Source organism: Podarcis melisellensis, assembly GCF_964234715.1.
Source record: "Podarcis melisellensis genome assembly, chromosome: 13".
Classification (NCBI taxonomy): Eukaryota; Metazoa; Chordata; class Lepidosauria; order Squamata; family Lacertidae; genus Podarcis; species Podarcis melisellensis.
Genome location: NC_138545.1, coordinates 2,198,396 through 2,218,504, shown reverse-complemented (window position 1 = coordinate 2,218,504; position 20,109 = coordinate 2,198,396). Strand labels below are relative to the sequence as shown.

Below are 20,109 nucleotides of genomic sequence, written 5' to 3'. Positions count from 1 at the left end.
CAGGAGCAGGGACTGAGCAACGGGAGCTCACCCCGTCACGGGGATTCGAACCGCCGGCCTTCTGATCGGCAAGTCCTGGGCTCTGTGGTTTAACCCACAGCGCCACCTGTGTCCCTAGTTATTTTAATTCTTATTCATAGCTTTATTGGGGTTTTTTGTAAACCACTTTGATGTGGTTTTTTGGGGGGGTTTTTTAAACAAGCGGTGTATCGTTTTAATGAAATAAACAAAACAATAAGTATAGAATTCCTTCCTATCTTATAGACCCTCCTAAGAATGAATGGGCTTTCCTGCAGCCACAGAAAAGAAAGGCATCTCTAAGCACATCCACCATTGCTTCCATTCCCCAGGTCACTTGGGGTTCACCTGTCACTCCAGTCGTCTCGCCGCCTGTCATCACGTTCTCGAGAACGGTCGTAGTCACTCCTTTCACGTCGGAATTTGTCCCTGCGCCTGCGGTCATACTCATCATCACTGTCACCCATAGTTGCAGGATGTGACTATCCCTGGTGCTGCAGACAAGAGGCAGTTATTCTGAGGGGGTCCAGCACCAGCAAAGCTGTCTTTAGAGCGAAAAGACCCCTGGGCAAAGCACAAGGAAAAGAAAGATAAGCGTGCTCACACCTGCTCCCAAACATTTCCGGAACCCAACCCCTTTAAAAAGCACTATTCAGAATGGCAATAAAATTCAAAACAATAACAATTAATTGCACATTTATTCACAATCCAATTAAAGCTGTTTAATTAACTCGACAAAATTGAGGAATTTGATCCAGTGATGCCACATTTTCAAAGACGGGTAGTCATTTACATATGGTTGTGTGGCATTATAGTCAGTGAGGTTAAAAGGAAATACATTTAGAAAACTCTAGAAACATTGAAAGATGCCTTAGATCAGTGGTTGCCAATTACCGTATTTTTTGCTCTATAAGACTCACTTTTTCCCTTCTAAAAAGGGGGAATGTGTGTGCGTCTTATGGAGCGAATGCAGGCTGCGCAGCTATCCCAGAAGCCAGAACAGCAAGAGGGATTGCTGCTTTCACTGCGCAGCGATCCCTCTTGCTGTTCTGGCTTCTGAGATTCAGAATATTTTTTTTCTTGTTTTTCTCCTCCAAAAACTAGGTGCGTCTTGTGGTCTGGTGCGTCTTATAGAGCAAAAAATACGGTAGTTAAGTACTGATTGCAGACCCTGTTTTTCAAAAGCAAAGCCATAGATTCCCTACTTTTGAAATTGTTGATACATCTATGGCAATTTTTGTTATGCGAATAGTGCCATAGACCCCCTGGAGTCCAAAGAACACCAATTGGGAACCAGTGCCTTAGACTGAGTCAGGCCTCTGGTCTATCTAGCTCAGTATTGCCTACTACAGGCATCCCAAACTCGGCCCTCCAGCTGTTTAGGGACTACAACTCCCATCATCCCTAGCTAACAGGACCAGAGGTCAGGGGTGATGGGAATTGTAGTCCCCAAACAGACGAGTTTGGAGGTGCCTGGCTGCTGCTCTCCAGGGTTTAAGACAGAGTGACTCCCAGCCCTACCGGGAGATGCCACTGGGGAGAGAGCATGCAAAGTTCTGCTTGCAAAGTGGATTTCCTATTACTGTGTGATGGCCTCTTAATAGCAGCAGTCATTAAAAGGAAAACAAGCCTAGGGTCCCCAGATGCGGGACTACAACCCCACTCATCCCATAGCAATCTTAACCCAACAATCATGAATGGTGGCATTGCAGTCCACCCACATCTAGCCCACTCCACCCAGGTTGAACAAACCCTGCTCTAGACAAACCTTCCCCAACCTGGTGCCTTCAAGAGGTTTTGGACCACACGTCCCATCATCCAGCTCAGCCCAACGATCAAAGATGGTGGGCGTTGTGGTCCACCCACACCTAGCCCACTTCACCCAGGTTGAAGAAACACTGGTCTAGCCCAGGGTTTTCCAAATTTGGGTCTCCAGCTGTTTTGGGACTACAGTTCCCATCATCCCTGACCACTGGTCCTGGCCAGTGAGGGATGATGAGAGTTGCCGTCACAAAAACAGTGTGAGACCCAAGTGTGGAAAGCCCTGCTGCAGACAAACCTTCCCCAACCCGGTGCCCTCCAGTGGTCTTGGACTACAAGTCCCATCATCCACGGCCAGCTCAGCTCAGCACAACGGTCAAGGACAGCCATAGGCAAACTCCGGCCCTACAGCTGTTTTGGAACTACAATTCGCATCATCCATAACTAACAGGACCAGTGGTCAGGGATGATGGGAATTGTAGTTCCAAAACATCTGGAGGGCCGGAGTTTTGGGCTTCCCTTTAGGGCAGGCATAGGCAAACTCAGACCTCAAGATGTTGTGGGACTACAATTCCCATCATCCCTGACCACTGGTCCTGGTCCAACCTGGTGCCCTCCAGTGGTCTTGGACTACAAGTCCCACCATCCACGGCCAGCTCAGCCCAACGGCCAAGGACAGGCATAGGCAAACTCCGGCCCTCCAGCTGTTTAGAGACTACAACTCCAATCACCCCTAGCTAACAGGACCAGTGGTCAGGGATGATGGGAGTTGTAGTTCCAAAACATCTGGAGGGCCGGAGTTTTGGGCTTCCCTTTAGGGCAGGCATAGGCAAACTCTGGCCCTCCAGATGTTTTGGGACTACAACTCCCATCACCCCTAGCTAACAGGACCAGCGGTCAGGGATGATGGGAATTGTAGTTCCAAAACATATGGAGGGCCTGAGTTTTTGGCTTCCCTTTAGGGCAGGCATAGGCAAACTCAGACCTCAAGATGTTTTGGGACTACAATTCCCATCATCCCTGACCACTGGTCCTACCTGGTGCCCTCCAGTGGTCTTGGACTACAAGTCCCACCATCCACGGCCAGCTCAGCCCATTGGCCAAGGACAGGCATAGGAAAACTCCGGCCCTCCAGCTGTTTAGGGACTACAACTCCCATCACCCCTAGCTAACAGGACCAGTGGTCAGGGATGGTGGGAATTGTATTTTCCTATGCCTGCCCTAAAGGGAAGCCCAAAATCCCAACACTCCAGATGTTTTGGGACTACAACTCCCATCATCCCTGACACTTGGAGGGCTGAGTTTGCCTATGCTCGCCCTAAAGGGAAGCCCAAAACTCCGGCCCTCCAGCTGTTTAGGGACTACAACTCCCATCACCCCTAGCTAGAAGGACCAGCGGTCAGGGATGATGGGAGTTGTAGTCCCAAAACACCTGGAGGGCCGGAGTTTGCCTGTGCCTGGTCAAGGATGATGGGCGTTGTAGTCCACGCGCCCCTGGGGACCCACAGGCTGAAGAGAGGCTGGTTTGGGGCCTTGGCTCCCCCGAGGGGCCTCACTCACCGACGGGGCCGCCTCCCGCCCCGGCCAGAGGAGGAAGAAGAGGGCGGAGGAAGGCCGGGCCCCCCCTCTCCTCCTTTCCCGCCTCCTTCTCTCCTCGCTCGCCCGCGCAGCCTCGCGCTCCTTCTCCTTCCCCCGCGCCGGAAGCCTGGCTCCGGGTCACCCACCCCTTCCGGTTCCTCTCCGGACAGCGAATGAGGCTGCGAGGCAGGGAGCTGTGACCCGGGTGTGCAATGGGAGATGAAGAGGCGGGACTTCCGGCAGCTCTCCTCCCGTCAATAATAACTGGGCTTGTGTGGAGGCGGGACTTCCGGTAACTCTCCTTCCTTTAAAAATGATAATTGGGCTCGTGTGGAAAATAAGTAACGGCTTAGAAAGCAGCGTTCGTGGAATTCATAAGTGGGGGAAAAAAGGAACCGAAAACCCCACCCAGACTAGGTAAGGGGTGTGGGTGGGGCGCTCTAGGAGGCGGGCGCTCTGTGGCGCTCCGCCATGTTGGGGAGAAGAGGCGCGAAAGAGGAGATGGCTAGAGCGTCACGCGCTGCGTCGTCCGGCGCGGAGTGACGTCAGCGCGACCATAGAACTGGGTGAAAGGGTAGAGTCGCGTGGCAAGGGGAAAGTCCCGGCTCCCTTTCTTCCCCGTTCCCCAACCGGGCGCCCTCCAGAGACTCCATCTCCCGCCAGTGACAGCTGGGCGAGGCTCGCAGTCAGAGAGATAATGGGAGTTGTAATCTTAAAAGGAAATGTTCTCTTTTTCCTTTCTCCTCCTATGATGAAGCTGGATTTTAATGTTTCAATATTTTAATGTTGTCTTTTAATCTTGTTTTTAAGTTGTATTCATTCAACTTGTTTTTCTTTTTGCTTGTTAGCTGCCCTGAGCCCGGCCTTGGCTGGGGAGGGCGGGGTATAAATACAAATTATTATTATTATTATTATTATTAAAAGGAATGTCAACTTTCCCCTTTTCTTGCAAGGAATTCTATTCGGAATAAGGGAATTTCCCTGGAAAAAAGGGAAACGTTGACAGCTATGCAGGACAGGGAAGGCTGAGCCAGGATGCCTTCCCCCTGGGTGCCCTGCTAACAACAGCCCTGCAATGTGGCCTTTAATATTTTATTTTAAAAGCTCTTACGATGGAGATCCCCAATTTTTGCACCAAGTTATAATAATAATAATAATAATAAGAAGAAGAAGTAGTAGTTCAGGCTGGCTGCCTCAGCCTGCATAACGGATCTGCCTCCCAGTTGTGTGTTTTTTTTAACCCAGAAAAAATCCACACCCTTTGCCCTTTGTTATATAGGCACAGGGCTGGATGAATCCCTAGCCGGAATTAAGATTGCCGAAAGAAATATCAACAACCTCAGATGTGCAGATGACACAACCTTGATGGCAGAAAGTGAGGAGGAATTAAAGAACCTTTTAATGAGGGTGGAAGAGGAGAGCGCAAAATATGGTCTGAAGCTCAACATCAAAAAAACGAAGATCATGGCCACTGGTCCCATCACCTCCTGGCAAATAGAAGTGGAAGAAATGGAGGCAGTGAGAGATTTTACATTCTTGGGCTCCATGATGGTGACAGTAGTCACGAAATAAAGAGACGCCTGCTTCTTGGGAGAAAAGCAATGACAAACCTAGACAGCATCTTAAAAAGCAGAGACATCACCTTGCCAGCAAAGGTCCGTCTAGTTCAAGCTCTGGTTTTCCCAGTAGTGATGTATGGAAGTGAGAGCTGGACCATAAAGAAGGCTGATCGCCAAAGAATGGATGCTTTTGAATTCTGGTGCTGGAGGAGACTCTGGAGAGTCCTATGGACTGCAAGAAGATCCAACCTCTCCATTCTGAAGGAAATCAGCCCTGAGTGCTCACTGGAAGGACAGATCCTGAAGCTGAGGCTCCAAGACTTTGGCCACCTCATGAGAAGAGAAGACTCCCTGGAAAAGACCCTCATGTTGGGAAAGATGGAGGGCACAAGGAGAAGGGGACGACAGAGGACGAGATGGTGGGACAGTGTTCTCAAAGCAACCAATGAAGGAGGTGAGGACAGGTGACCCCACCTAGGCCCAAAGTCACCCCCCCTCAATAATCACCCCAGGCCTTAAAACTGTCCAAAATTCCTTTTGTCTTCTAAAAATCCACAGCTAAAGTTTTCCTCTGTTTTCTCACAAGATGCATAGGCAAACCGTTACTTTTATCAGTACAAGAGAGCTTCAAAAAGCTAATGAATAGGCTTGAGAAGTGACTTTTATCTCATTCAGTTGCAACATCTTTGGACATGCTGAACCGCACTCATTCCCCTTTCCTGGGAAGGGTCTCAAGAGTCCACAATAGTCCCAAGACAGGAGCTTTCTGTTCTGTCAGGGAACTGCCATCGGAGCCAGAGGCGGAGGGAGGCTCCAGAGGGATGCCGGAGAGGGTCCCAGCAGGGAGAGAGGCAGCCCATCTGCTGGGGAAGGAAATCAGCGTAACACCAGTGGAGAAGGGGGGCAGATGGGGGAATCGGAGAGGAGGCTCCAGGACTCCTCACCGGAGACCAGCGGGGAGAGCGCGGGTCCTCCGCTGCCCACACCCTCCCTGCGCAGAAGACTTCCGCGCAGGGAGAGTAGGAGGAGACTTGGCGTTAAAGAACTTCTTTGCTGGAAGAAGTTCAAGAAACGCCCACTGATGGATTCTGACAGCGACTGAGACAGCCACGAAGTGAAGGGCTGTCCAGACAGAAAGGGTTCAACCAGGTAACCCAGCCAGGTGTGGCGACAACTTACGCACGAGCAACCCCTAGAACCATTACATGTTCATACTCAGGGGAACTGGAGGCAGGACTCTGGAGGAGGAGGAGAAAGGGGAGGGAACTGGAAGGGGAATATATGCTCTGTGCAAATGACTGTGAACCCGTGCATGTTTTTGTGAGCTATCACACTTGCTCCGTCTACCAGTTCATGGATGGTAGAAATAGAAATAAAGCTTTTTCTCCGAAACTATTCCTTCAGGAAGAGTCGGCGGAAGAAGATTGGAAGAAATTTAAAGATTATTTACAGAAACATTGTAAAATTAATGAATGTTAGAAGGATGTTGGAATGAAGTTATGTGGCTTTAGCAGAAATGTTATATAGGATTAAGTAAAAATAGATTGTTAATTGGTGAAAGGAGGAAAAGTAAAGTTAGATTATATCAAGATAAATTATAGGACAAAAACTGGGAAAGATGGAAAGGATTTGCTAACCGAACTAGAATACAAAAGAGGGAGGTGTGAGGAGGTCAATGAAACAAGCAAATGAAAGATATGGGAATATTCGTTGTGCTTCTAATCGTTTCTATTTTTGTTTTTGTTTTGTTAAGATAAGTAGTGTTTTCTGTTTTTTTCTTTATTGTGATGTGTTGTTTTGTTTGTGTTTAATTTTGTGTTTTCTCTTTTTTTCTTTCTGTAACCCTTAAAACTTTAATAAATATTATTAATAAAAAAAGAAACTATTCCTTCAGTGTCTGTTTGACTCCCATTTTCCCTTTCCCGGGCACAATATTTTTCCCACCCGAGGGCAAAGCCTCATAAGGCTACACCAGCGTGAGTTTGACCGAACTGCGGGAGGCAGTGGAAGACAGGAGTGCCTGGCGTGCTCTGGGGCGGACACCACTAAATGACAACAACATATAGGCACAGAAGCAGCTGGCCTTGCCTTGAGCATTTCCAACCCTGACTGGCAGCAGCTCCCCATATTTTCAGACCGAGGTTCTTTCCTGGTCCTCCTTTCACTGCGCTATGTTCATCCTCTTCTGAACTTCTCCCAGCGCTGCCAATCTCTTTTCTTAGAAGTGTCAGACCAAAGCGTAGCACAAAGGAAACGTATAAAAGGTTTTTTTTTAATGAGTTTAATTTTTGACAATGCCCGAAACCCAATTTGCTTTGTCCATTTATTTTTTGTTCCCGTGTGCTGAGTTGATGGGTGTCAGGGAACTGCCATCGGAGCCAGAGGCGGAGGGAAGGCTCCAGAGGGATGCCGGAGAGGGTCCCAGCAGGGAGAGAGGCAGCCCATCTGCTGGTGAAGGTAATCAGCGTAACACCAGTGGAGAAGGGGGGCAGAAGGGGGAATCGGAGAGGAGGCTCCAGCGGGGAGAGCACGGGTCCTCCGCTGCCCACACCCTCCCTGCGCAGAAGACTTCCGCGCAGGGAGAGTAGGAGGAGACTTGGCGTTAAAGAACTTCTTTGCTGGAAGAAGTTCAAGAAATGCCCACTGACGGATTCTGCCAGCGACTAAGACAGCCACGAAGTGAGGGGCTGTCCAGACAGAAAGGGTTCAACCAGGTAACCCAGCCAGGAGTGGCGGCAACTTACGCACGAGCAACCCCTTAGAACCATTACAGCGGGTTTCCAAAAACAACCACCCACTGCAACCCCAAGACCGCATTCCAATCCAGTCGGATTTCTGGTTCCCATTGCATTTTCTTACCTTGACTCTCGTTTGAAAGCCTAGTGTCTGTCCCCCCAGTTTGAAGAAGGTAATTTCAGACGTTCTCGGCTGCTTCGGATTTCAGCCTCCTTCGTATTATGCAAAGGTGAAGAAACTAAACAGCACCAGTCTCAATCTGTCTACTTCTGTTCATTTCAAGAAAGGTGGTGGAGGCCTTTGTATGCCACCACAGCGGCAAGACTTTTATTAGCCAAAAATTGGAAATCACAATAGAAGAATGTCAGATGAAGATGTTGGACTTTTTGGAGCTGGCCGACCTGACTGGAAGAATCCACGACCAGAAAGAAGAGGAGACACAAAAGGACTGGAAGGAATTGAAAGAATATCTAGCTAAATATTGTAATATAAGATAAATAGAAAATAAGTAATAAATAGGCTTAGGGGTAGAATAAGAACATGTGTTAGTAATTATTATGGATTTGAATATTAATAAAGGAGATGAGGTTAGTAAATGAAAGAAGTTAATATTATTAGAAATATGAATTTGGAGAACTGTTAAACTGGGGATATAATGAAATTCAGCAAGGGATTTGAGGAAGTCAGTTATTAATGTAATGAAATTAGGAATTTGAAGCAATATATTTTTTATTTGTGTGTTTTGTTGTGTGTTTTGTAATGTTTTTCTTTTTTTATCTTTTATGTGATAAATGTGAAAATCAATGAAAAAATATTTTTTTGGGGGGGAAAGGATGGTAGAGGCAGAACATAACCATCACGGCTAGTAAACCACAGAAATCCCCCTCTGCCTCAAGTCTGTATAATTCTCTTTTCAAGGTTGGTGGTGATCACTGTCTCCTGGAGGAGCGAGTTCCAGTTTAACTATGCACTGCACAAGGGGATTTTCCACCTACGTGCTGCTCATGAGACCAGGGCCCTGCGGGATCTGATTTCTTTCCGCAGGACCTGTAGGACAGAGTTGTTCCGCCTGGCCTTTGGCTTGGAATCAGATTGATCCCCTCAGCCTCTTCCTTTTTCCTTCTGTGATGGAAAGGAGAGGCACAAATACAAGATGGGTGACACCTGGCTTGAGAGCAGTACATGTGAAAAGGATCTAGGAGTCTTGGTTGACCACAAACGTGACATGAGCCAACAGTGTGACGCGGCAGCTGAAAAAGCCAATGCAATTCTGGGCTGCATCACTAGGAGTATAGCATCTAGATCAAGGGAAGTAATAGTGCCACTGTATTCTGCTCTGGTCAGACCTCACCTGGAGTACTGTGTCCAGTTCTGGGCACCCCAGTTCAAGAAGGACACTGACAAACTGGAACGTGTCCAGAGGAGGGCAACCCAAATGGTCAAAGGCCTGGAAACGATGCCTTATGAGGAACGGCTAAGGGAGCTGGGCATGTTTAGCCTGGAGAAGAGGAGGTTAAGGGGTGATAGGATAGCCATGTTCAAATATATAAAAGGATGTCACATAGAGGAGGGAGAAAGGTTGTTTTCTGCTGCTCCAGAGAAGCGGACACGGAGCAATGGATCCAAACTACAAGAAAGAAGATTCCACCTAAACATTAGGAAGAACTTCCTGACAGTAAGAGCTGTTCGACAGTGGAATTTGCTGCCCAGGAGTGTGGTGGAGTCTCCTTCTTTGGAGGTCTTTAAGCAGAGGCTTGACAACCATATGTCAGGAGTGCTCTGATGGTGTTTCCTGCTTGGCAGGGGGTTGGACTCGGTGGCCCTTGGGGTCTCTTCCAACTCTAGGATTCTATGGAACTCCTATTTGGGGACTTCGCTGGCTTTTTTCTGGCCCACGTAGGACCAGTCTGGATAGTCGGCCTTGGTGAAGACTTGACGTTTTCATCCCCCAAAAAGTTTTTGATTTGAGTTCCTACTGAAATGAGGCTGCATGTTAATGTTGTATTTTAATCTTGTTTTTAAGTTGTATTTCAAGCAATTGTTTTTATACCAGTGTTAGCCACCCTGAGCCCGGTCTTGGCTGGGGAGGGTGGGGTATAAATAAAATTTAATAATCATCATCGTAATTTCCACTGACTGGTCTATGATGGATCTCTAGGGCAACTGGATCTGTCATTTCCTGGCCTGGCGAAGGGCAGATGAGGCAAATGGATTTGGAGACACACAAACACCACTCTCTATGGTGACACTATTTATTAAGAAATTTAGAATTACTTGGGTTTGTGGCAAATATTCCAACAAGGCGGTTTTATTTCATTTATTCAGCGGCTCAACCGGAATGGCGAGGGAGAATGAACTGCAGGTTGATAACAGGTGGAGAGGAATGTGGGGTCCGGAAGAAGCCTCCCCAACTCTGCACCCCGTCCTCCGACCCCAAACGCCGCAAACCGGCTGTAGACCTTCCTCCTCGTTGCAACACATCGTTTCAGTTCCAAAGGAAAAAGCCCCGCGCTTCCACGAGGCGAAGGGGAGAGGAGACGGATCGCCCCCCTTCAGTCCAGCGTCCCTCCGAAGTGGTCAACAGCTCAAGGGACAGAGAGCGGGGAGGGAATCGGTTCGGGGGTCTCACGAGAGCAGGCAGGGAGAGATCTGGTTTTTGGAAGCAGGCGGAGGAAGACTGTCATGGCTGTAACTTGGGAGGTCCAGAAAAGATCCCACAGTTCCCTGAGAGGAAGATTGGTGGCGGCGGTTGGAAAACCATCCCGTCTTCTCCCCGTTAACCTCCAAGTCGGATGCTCTGGATAATCTGGAAGATGGCTGTGAAGAGTAAGAGGGAGAAACGTAAGAATAACATGCTTGGATCCGGCCGGTGGGCTCACCCATTCCAGGACCCTGTTCACACAGGGCAGAACAGCTTTACCTTTCAATACAGTGGTACCTCGGGTTAAGTACTTAATTCGTTCCGGAGGTCCGTTCTTAACCTGAAACTATTCTTAACCTGAAGCATCACTTTAGCTAATGGGGCCTCCTGCTGCTGCCGTGCCGCCGGAGCCCATTTCTGTTCTTATCCTGAAGCAAAGTTCTTAACCCGAGGTGCTATTTCTGGGTTAGTGGAGTCTGTAACCTGAAGCGTATGTAACCCGAGGTACCACTGTAATCTTAAATTGTTGATGTTCATTCCCCCTGCCTGCACATCAAGCGGTGTGTGAATTTTATGAAATTAACTAAAAATGTTTTGGAGGGCCTTGTGGGAAACAGCAGGTAATAAATATAATAATAATAATAAATAATAATTTAACCAGACCTTTTCAGTAAGTGTTTCTTGTCAATGAGGGACGCGGGTGGCGCTGTGGTTTAAACCACTGAGCCTCTTGGGCTTGCCGATCAGAAGGTCGGCGGTTCAAATCCCCGCGGTGGGGTGAGCTCCCGTTGCTCGGTCCCAGCTCCTGCCAACCTAGCAGTTCGAAAGCATGCCAGTGCAAGTAGATAAATAGGAACCGCTCCGGCGGGAAGGTAAACGGCATTTCCGTGTGCTCTGGTTTCTGTCATTGTGTCCCGTTGCGCCAGAAGTGGTTTAGTCCTGCTGGCCACATGAGCCGGAAAGCTATTTGTGGACAAAATGTCGTCTCCCTCGGCCCGAAAGCGAGATGAGCGCCGCAACCCCCGAGTCTGTCTTTGACTGGACTTAAACCGTCCAGCTTTTACCTTCTTGTTAAGTGAATTTATCTTTCCATGCCTCTTTCATAACCTTTGTGTCCACTGCTCAAGCAATATCTAAATTGTTGAAATAAATGAGTAAAAATGTTCTTCCTGGACTAGTTGCTCTCTCTCGTCCACACACACACATGCATTTTATCCTCATTTTTTTGTGAGGATAAAACGGGAAGTCGCATTTGCCACCCTGAGCTTTTTAAGGAAAAGAGAGACACTGCGGCGGGTTGGGCTGGATGACCCCCGGGGGTCCCGTTCAATTCTATGAGAAACTGTTAATAAATGGGGAAATCACCTGATCCGCAGACCACGAAGACGAAGAGAGCCAGGAGCCAGGGGCCAACGGGGGCTTTTTCCTCTTGGGGTGTCTTCGCAGAAGGGAAAGAGACCAGGAGAGTGTTAAGAGAGACGCAACTTTCCTAGGTGACTTCCCTCACATTCCCAAAATTCCCTTTTAATACTCCCCCCCCCCAATTTGATCATAGGACAGCAATACACAGATGGGCTCAGAGACCATTATTATTATTATTATAATACTTATTTATACCTCCCCCCGTTTTCCCCCAGACTGGGACTCGAGGCGACTTACGCAAACTAAACCGACGCAGAGTAGCTAAAAATGTAGAAAATACAACCGTTTAGCTACAATGATCTTCCATGGGTTTTTAGCTTTCTGCAACTCTTATAGGCTTACCCCTATCGATTGGACTGATCTTTATTACGGCCATTGGCCCGTTACACGACAGTTTCCCATACCAACATATTATACTTAAACCTCCAAATTTAAAATTGCCCAAACTTACAAAAGACAAACAGTAACCGAAGCAAAACAAAAACCAAAACCACCATCATACCTTACAGTAAATTTGTAACCTATACATGCTCTCTGCTCATAAATTAATCAAGGATATCAGTGGTGATATCACCTAAAACATAGATCATGGTTTAAAGGGGTTATCCGAATCACACAGGAGACCGTTTCTCTTCTTTAGGATAGGACGCTGATCAGGAATCTGGCAACCATGAGTGATTTTAGGGGGTCATCATCAATTAGTAGATATCTCAGTTTGGCTTCAGTCGTATCATCGGCAATTCCCTTAAGATATTGAGCAAGAAACTTGCTCCTGGCCGGTAAGTGAAAAGCACAGTCAAAAATTATGTGATGCAACGATTCCGGTGCCCCACAATTACAATCACATAAGAGCGATATCTGTCCATTGGAGAATCTATTTCTCAGCACGTTCGATGGGAAGGTGTTGAATCTTGCCTTTACAAAGGCATATCTATGAGCTGAGGAAGTTAAGGAATTCAAATAGTTGGGAGCCTTAAGAGGGGTAATAAACCAAGATTTAGAGGTGAGCAGGTACCATTGCCCAAGACCATTTTCTGCTGCAAGTCCATCGAAACCCCTATTGAAATGCAGATAATAAACTCAGGGCAAAATCAGAAAACTGGCAGAAGAGGCCCTGGAAATTAATAGAAACTAATCGGGGGGGGGGGTCCTTCCAAGTATATACCCCCCATTCCAGCCCCCTTAAGAGACAATTGCAACCCCCCCCCAAAAAAAATCAGGCTTTCCCTTAGCAACCCCTCCACCAGTCAGGGTGCAACTCCGCTCCCCTTTCCGCAGAAGACCCCAGGGTGCTCAAATGGGGGGGGGGGCTTTGCTACCAGGGAATTTAGGGTGCATGAATGGGGTTGCAGCCTCAGACTTACCTGTGGGTTTTTTGGGGGGGGGAGAGTTCAGGTGATCCTCCCCACTCCCCTCCAAACCTCATCCCTCCTGACCTAAGCTGCTCTCCCCCATCTTTGTAAATATCTCAAACAGGGAGGGGGGTTTCTGAAATAAATAATTCATTGCTTCGCCAATTCTTCATCTCCCCCCAAGCCCAGGTGCTCCTCCCCATTGCAAACTCCCCCTCCCCACTTTCACCCCCATTGCAAACTCCCCCTACTCACTTTCAACCCCCCATTGCAAACTCCCCCTCCCCACTTTCACCCCCATTGCAAACTCCCCCTCCCCACTTTCACCCCCATTGCAAACTCCCCCTCCCCACTTTCACCCCCCATTGAAACCCCCACTCCCCACTTTCACCCCCATTGAAAACTCCCCCTCCCCACTTTCACCCCCATTGAAACCCCCACTCCCCACTTTCACCCCCATTGAAAACTCCCCCTCCCCACTTTCACCCCCATTGAAACCCCCACTCCCCACTTTCACCCCCATTGAAAACTCCCCCTCCCCACTTTCACCCCCCATTGAAACCCCCACTCCCCACTTTCACCCCCATTGCAAACTCCCCCTCCCCACTTTCACCCCCATTGCAAACTCCCCCTCCCCACTTTCACCCCATTGCAAACTCCCCCTCCCCACTTTCACCCCATTGCAAACTCCCCCTCCCCACTTTCACCCCATTGCAAACTCCCCCTCCCCACTTTCACCCCATTGCAAACTCCCCCTCCCCACTTTCACCCCATTGCAAACTCCCCCTCCCCACTTTCACCCCATTGCAAACTCCCCCTCCCCACTTTCACCCCATTGCAAACTCCCCCTCCCCACTTTCACCCCATTGCAAACTCCCCCTCCCCACTTTCACCCCATTGCAAACTCCCCCTCCCCACTTTCACCCCATTGCAAACGCCCCCTCCCCACTTTCACCCCCACTGAAAACTCCCCCTCCCCACTTTCTCCCCTTTCCGATTCCCCCTCCCTAGTTCACCCCAACACTGCAAACTCCCCCCAGCCCCCCCCATATACCGGGGCCCGATGGAGGCCCCCCCTCTGAGTGATGCTCTTGCTGTGCCTCTCGTTGGCCACTTTCATCCTTTGCACCCCAGACATGGCGGCGAGTTGGGGGGGGCTGGTCAAGGTGGGGGGGTGGGCAAAGACCACCACCTCTGGAGCAGCTGCCGCTGTTGTCGTGGCGCCTTGGGCGGGGGGCCGCCTCCTTTCCCACCCCCCACCCCGGCTCCTCCCCGCGCAGGCGCAGCTTCCTGACGCCGCCCAGGAGGCCGCCATGTTGGCCCTTTGCCCACAGTACCGCCGCCACCTAGTAGAAGGGCCGAATTCTCCTCGACACCACCAAGGGCTACCGTATTTCTCCTAGTACGAAGGCACATTGTTGTAGAAGGGGGGGGGTCGAAACACAGCCACCAAAACGAATGGAGATTCCCTCTTAGCCTAGCAGGAAAGTATTGCAGCGTTTGAGGTTTTCCGCTGAAATAAAAAAATTAAGGTCATATATATATGGGACGTGGGTGGCGCTGTGGGTTAAACCACAGAGCCTAGGACTTGCCAATCAGAAGGCTGGCGGTTCGAATCCCCGCAACAGGGTGAGCTCCCGTTGCTTGGTCCCTGCTCCTGCCAACCTGGCAGTTCGAAAGCACGTCAAAGTGCAAGTAGATAAATAGGTACCGCTCTGGCGGGAAGGTAAACGGCGTTTCCGTGCGCTGCTCTGGTTCGCCAGAAGCGGCTTAGTCCTGCTGGCCACATGACCCAGAAGCTGTACGCCGGCTCCCTTGTCCAATAAAGCGAGATGAGCGCCACAACCCCAGAGTCGGCCACGACTGGACCTAATGGTCAGGGGTCCCTTTACCATATATATGTGTGTGTGTGTGTGTGTTCATAAATGTACCAAGCAAACATGTACATAAATTACATAAATATATAAACCACATGTCTGAAGCAGCCCAGGAAAACAGCCCTGAAACCATTTTGACTCCCAAACTGACCAAATGATTTCTCTGCAAGGTCAAGGAAAACGGAAAAGCCTCTCCATTGTCTTTTCCTTCACAAATCCTGTCTTAAGGGTATGTCTGTGTGTGAATAGGGTGAGCCTGTGACCTGGCTCAGGAACTAAGTATTTGTCATTGCAAAAGACTGGCCAGGCTCCCCAGGGTATCCAGTCAAGTGAGCATTAACAGGTATCCTGCCAGACAGGAAATAAACAACGCACTCAGATTTCTGCTGTAGATCGCCTTTTCTGTGATGTATGTATGATGTTTCTGGGGGTGGTCTTGAACTCCAGGGCGGGCAATTTAAAATGTCTATATAAGGGGGGCACACCTTTGTTCTGGGTCCTCCTCCTTTCCTGCGTGTGAAGGGGGCACCCTGTTGCAACAGATCAATAAAGACCAGGCTTACTAGCTGCTTTCCTTCTCAATATTCTCTGCTTGGCCTCTGTTCTTTTCTCCGACCGATGGAGAACCTGCAAAGGACTTTATAAGGGCTCTTGTGTCCCCCATAAGGGAATAAGGGCAGGTTTTCGTTTATTGCAGATGAAATGGCCCAGAAAAAGCCCAAGGGCCCCCACCCCAAAAAGCAATTCTGACTTTTTTGTCCCACCTTGTTTTGACATTCTAATTCCCCTGTGCTTGGCAAGGCTGCAAAAAGATCTAGCGCCCTCGTCATCCGTAGTACTGCAATGAAAGCACAAACTCCCGTCAGGTGCAGCGCATCAGAAATTGTCGTTTCCAAGCCCGTAAATAAAATTAATCCGTTCCCATTATTCCTCTTTGGGGCAAAAACAAATTATTTCCCCCACTATCTCTCCAGAACTTCTGGAAGGGAAGAAGAATTTAAGAGCACCAAACTATCGAAGGCTTTTCACCAAAGCCAGACTAAACGTCTTTCCTTCTGCAGTGTTGAGAGGAGGAGTTCCCTACCAGGAGAGACTTTGCTCGTGTGCTCAAGACATCGATTCCATAAAACATATTTTGTTGCATTGTGCAAAATATGAGCAAGCCGGGGCTGAACTGATATTCCCCTTGCTGGTACCTTTCCCGGGAAAATCAGAGGCTCACTATGTCAGGTTCCTATTGGAAGACCGGACAAATGCTAGAACATTAGCAGTGGCAAAGTTTTTATCGGTGGTTGCAAGAACAAATGATCCCTATATTCTGAACAAAATGCTTGTTTAACTTGGAGGTAGGCTGTTGTACCTGTTGATAAGGGATTACGATCAAGACTGAATGCAATTGGATGAATTCAGACTTCGGAAACAGGATGAAACAAAAACATCTCACCTTGAAATCCAGCACGCGGGAGGCCACGCAAAATGTATAACTGGCTTTATAACCGACATATATTTGAATCTGAATTGCCATTTGAAATGGATAACGTGGTTTATATCCGATTTTAGTAATTGAAAATTAAAAAAAATACAAAAAACCCCCAACAATATGTAAGTTTTACATATAATAATCTTTATTTATTTATTTTCCTTAAAAAAAGAAAGAAAGCCAGTGAAAGAAAAAGTAGTTTAAAAGCCGCCCCCACCCCCCCTCGGAGGCAGCGGCTTCCTGTTCCTTGATCCCGAAAGAGGGGCACAGGACCCCCACCCAAAGGCTCTTGCTTCGCCCCCCCAAATTGCCAGAGGAGGAGCGAGGTATCCGAAAGACACCCCCCCTTAAAAAAAGACCAGCCCCGTGTCAAACTTCCCCCACCCCCCAAAAGAACCCACTTAAAAACCCCTGACTCTTCTGCAGAGGTAATTAACCGTAATACTAATTCTTGGTACCGTTAAAAACAGGGCAGGTGGGGCGTTTATGGGGGCCGGAATCGGGGAGGAAAAGAGGGGGGAACGTACCAGCTAACCGTTGCTGTGCAGCACAACCGGATCCCGTGCGCATCTGACTCGCGCCATTTCAGCCATGCGAAGCTGAAACGGCGCAAGTCGAATCTGGGCGAGGTGGAGAGTTTGAGGGCTGTTTTCGCACCAGGTCCACCTGGGGTTACCCAGGGCGTAAAGAGCCTCTAAGCCAGGGGTCAGCAAACGTACCGCGCCTCGGGCCGGTGTCTCCAGCGCCGATCGCGCGGCGGGCCAGAGGAGCACCGGAAACTTACCGGCACTGCGCTGCGCAGCCGCCCACTTCCGGGTCGGAGGAGCACCGGAAATCACTTATGCGCATGCACAAGCGTTATTTGCGCATGCGCACACGCTATTTCCGGCGCACATCCGGGTCGGAGGAGCACCGGAAATAGCTTGTGTGCATGTGCACAGGCCACCTCCGACCCGGATATGCACCGGAAATAACACGCGCATGCGCACAGGCTATTTCCGGTGCTCCTCCGACCCGGAAGTGGGTGGCTGCGCAGCACCGGTAAGAGCGGGTGGTGGGAGTCGCCATGGGCCAGATAAACGAGTCCTTCGGGCCTGATCCGGCCCGTGGGCCTTAGTTTGGGGACCCCTTCTCTGTCTGATATGCTTGGGGAGTAAGATGCCTGCTCATTGAGCCGGCTCTGGTATGTTCATTGACATCCAAGTTCCTGCAGTGCCACACACACCCCAGGTACCCAAGAGGCCCGCAAGGTTGGTTTCTGCTTATTTATTCCGTAAAATCCATGCGCCGTTTCATGGCAAGCACCTCAAAGCGGTTTCTCCAACAAGATGAAACTGCAAAATCGAGGGGAACTTGATCAACGACAGCAATTTAAAACGTACAGTCATACTTCATGTTACGTCCGCTTCATGTTACCGTATTTTTCGCCCCATAAGGCGCACCGGACCATAAGGCGCACGTAGTTTTTTTTGGGGGGGGAATCAAGAAAAAAAATCTTATTCCCCCCCCCCAAGCCCCAAAGAGCAAAGGAGCCAAGACAGCAAGCGGGATCCACCCCGCTGGCTGTCTTGGCTTCCTCTTTAGCCGCCCGCAACCTCTCCAGCTGGGAGCGGGATGGATCCCGCTCGCTGTCTTGGGTTCTTTTTAGCCGTGGGGCCCGAGCTTCCCCCAACCCCAGCCCTCATAACAGGTCCAGGAGCGGCGGCAAGGTTGCGAAGCCTTTGGAGCGCAGCGCAGCGCGAGTTCCCACTGTACTCCAAAGGCTTCAGGGATAGCCACCTGAAGCCTTTGGAGCGCAGCGGGAACTTGTGCTGCCCTCCAAAGGCTTCAGGTTCCTTTTACTGAAGCGAAAGGAACCCAAAGCCTTTGGAGCGCAGCGCTAGGTCCCGCTGCACTCCGGAGGCTACGCGTTGCTTTCGCTGAAGCCCGGAGAGCGAGAGGGGTCGGTGCGTGGAGGGAGCGCTCCCTCTGCGCTTTGGAGGCTTCGCGTTGCTATCGCTGAAGCCAAGGAGCCTGCATTCGCTCCATAAGACGCACACACATTTCCCCTTAATTTATGGAGGGGGAAAAGTGCGTCCTATAGTGAAAAATACAGTACGTTCTTTCAGGTTACAACCCAGGGCAACCCGGAAAGGGTTACTTCTGGGTTTCGCCGCTCGTGCATGCGCAGAAGCGCAAAACGATGTCACACGCATGCGTGGCGAATCGCAACCTGCAGATGCGCAGACACTCTGTTGCGGGTTGCATTCTTTTCATGTTGCGAATGGGCCTCCGGAACGGATCCCGTTCGCAACCAGAGGTGCCACTGTAGTGAAAAGCTGAAACCGGTTGAAATTTCAAGTTGGGTTTCTAAGCGCCCGGTCAGGCTTGCCTAAAGGAGAACGCTTTTAAGCAGGCGCTGAAAGGGGCACAGCTGAAAGCGCTCGCCTTGGGATCAATAGGCGGGGAGTTCCAAAGTCTGCAGACGCTGCTGCGCCGAACAATTGAGGGCGTGCGAGCGCAGGAAGTGGGGGTTACATAGCCCCGATTCTGCCGATCGAGGAGGTTGAGTGGGCAAATGTGGAGCGAGGAGGCGATCTCGCAGGCTAAGGGCCTTTTAAGCTCCCCCCGTGTTGCTTGCTGGGCTCTGGAAGTACAGGGGATTTCCCGCCCCTCCCCCCCGGCGCTTAGGTGACTCCCAGGGTTTGGATACACGCCGTTTCCGTGTATGCGCAGAACCCTCTGAACCGAACCGCTGCTGCGCGAGACGCATGAAATGGTACATGGCTTGGAGCGTGGGGTCTCGTCACGCCCACCTTACGGAGAGAAATAGCAGCTTGCAAACTACAGTTCCCAAGAGGCGCATCCCCACAATGCAGCCCCAGCAAGGAAAGGGTGTGGAATAAATAATAACGATAATAAAAGCTCGGAGGCGTTTTCCCGGCAAGGACTGTGGCTGCAGCAACACAAGGGCCTCTTCGCCTTGCGCACCCGGTTCCTGCGGGGTCCACCATCAGGCGCTGCTCTCGGCGGGGGGGACCTGGGCCCGGGTGCTCGTCCGGGGCTGCGGAGGCCAGTCTGGGTCGAAGAGGAGCTCCTGGGCCAGGCGCTTGTATTTGGCCCGGGGAGGGGCGTTCCGGCGGCAGGAGTAGCCAGGCGCCGCCTCGTCCAGCTCCAGCTGCAATGGGGAGAGGGGAAGGGGGTCAGCATCTTCGGACAGCTCTGGGAGCCCAGAATCGAAAACCATTTTCCCCAAAAGACAAAAACTAAGTTTTTCTTATAGGTCAATTCTGTGTCCAGGGCAGCTGTCTGTCAGCTCCATCTGGTACGCAGGCTGAGACCCTCCCTGCCCGCAGACTGTCTTGCCAGAGTGGTGCATGCTCTGGTTATCTCCCGCTTGGACTACTGCCATGCGCTCTATGTGGGGTACCTTTGAAGGTGACCCGGAAACTACAACTAATCCAGAATGCGGCAGCCAGACTGGTGACTGGGGGCGGCAGCCGAGACCGTATAACACCGGTCTTGAAAGACCTTCATTGGCTCCCAGTACGTTTCCGAGCACAATTCAAAGTGTTGGTGCTGACCTTGAAAGCCCTAAACGGCCTCAAAGGCCCAGTAGACCTGAAGGAGCATCTCCACCCCCATCATTCTGCCCGGACACTGAGGTCCAGCTCCGAGGGCCTTCTGGCAGTTCCCTCATTGCGAG

General features: G+C 50.1%; 3 protein-coding genes across 4 annotated transcripts in view; all 3 read right to left on the bottom strand.

Moving 5' to 3' along the window:
- The window catches only part of SRRT (serrate, RNA effector molecule), a 34,949-nt gene extending 31,453 nt beyond the window's left edge, over positions 1–3,496 (bottom strand). The window contains exons 1-2 of one of the 2 annotated variants that reach the window (XM_081886765.1): positions 3,340–3,496; positions 367–512 (exon numbers count right to left, since the gene is read on the bottom strand). In XM_081886765.1, the coding sequence (XP_081742891.1) occupies positions 367–485 (119 nt within the window). In that variant the 5' untranslated portion in view covers positions 486–512; positions 3,340–3,496. Of the gene's footprint in view, positions 1–366; positions 567–3,339 lie in introns of those variants that run through there. The other variant, XM_081886766.1, reaches the window with a different exon arrangement.
- A 6,394-nt stretch (positions 3,497–9,890) lies between these two features.
- LOC309353934 (stress-associated endoplasmic reticulum protein 2-like) lies at positions 9,891–14,322 on the bottom strand. Its single transcript, XM_081883546.1, has 3 exons — positions 14,122–14,322; positions 11,659–11,731; positions 9,891–10,469 (listed from the first exon to the last, which is right to left on the bottom strand). Exons 1-3 carry the CDS (start codon positions 14,203–14,205, stop codon positions 10,429–10,431), a joined length of 198 nt encoding a protein of 65 aa, XP_081739672.1. The 5' UTR covers positions 14,206–14,322; the 3' UTR covers positions 9,891–10,428.
- Positions 14,323–18,424: 4,102 nt separating this feature from the next.
- The window catches only part of LOC309355688 (polyamine-transporting ATPase 13A3-like), a 55,101-nt gene continuing 53,416 nt past the window's right edge, over positions 18,425–20,109 (bottom strand). Inside the window, 1 exon segment of the mRNA XM_081886717.1 lies at positions 18,425–19,581. Within this exon segment, the coding sequence (XP_081742843.1) occupies positions 19,417–19,581 (165 nt within the window). The 3' untranslated portion in view covers positions 18,425–19,416.

Coding starts and splice junctions, on each gene's coding strand:
- LOC309353934 (XM_081883546.1), bottom strand. CDS start 14,205: ATGTCTGGGGTGCAAAGGATGAAAGTGGCCAACGAGAGGCACAGCAAG. Junction 11,732..14,121: donor GGGGCCTCCATCGGGCCCCG/GTATATGGGGGG, acceptor CCTTCTGCGAAG/ACACCCCAAGAGGAAAAAGC. Junction 10,470..11,658: donor CTTCGTGGTCTGCGGATCAG/GTGATTTCCCCA, acceptor TACTCTTCACAG/CCATCTTCCAGATTATCCAG.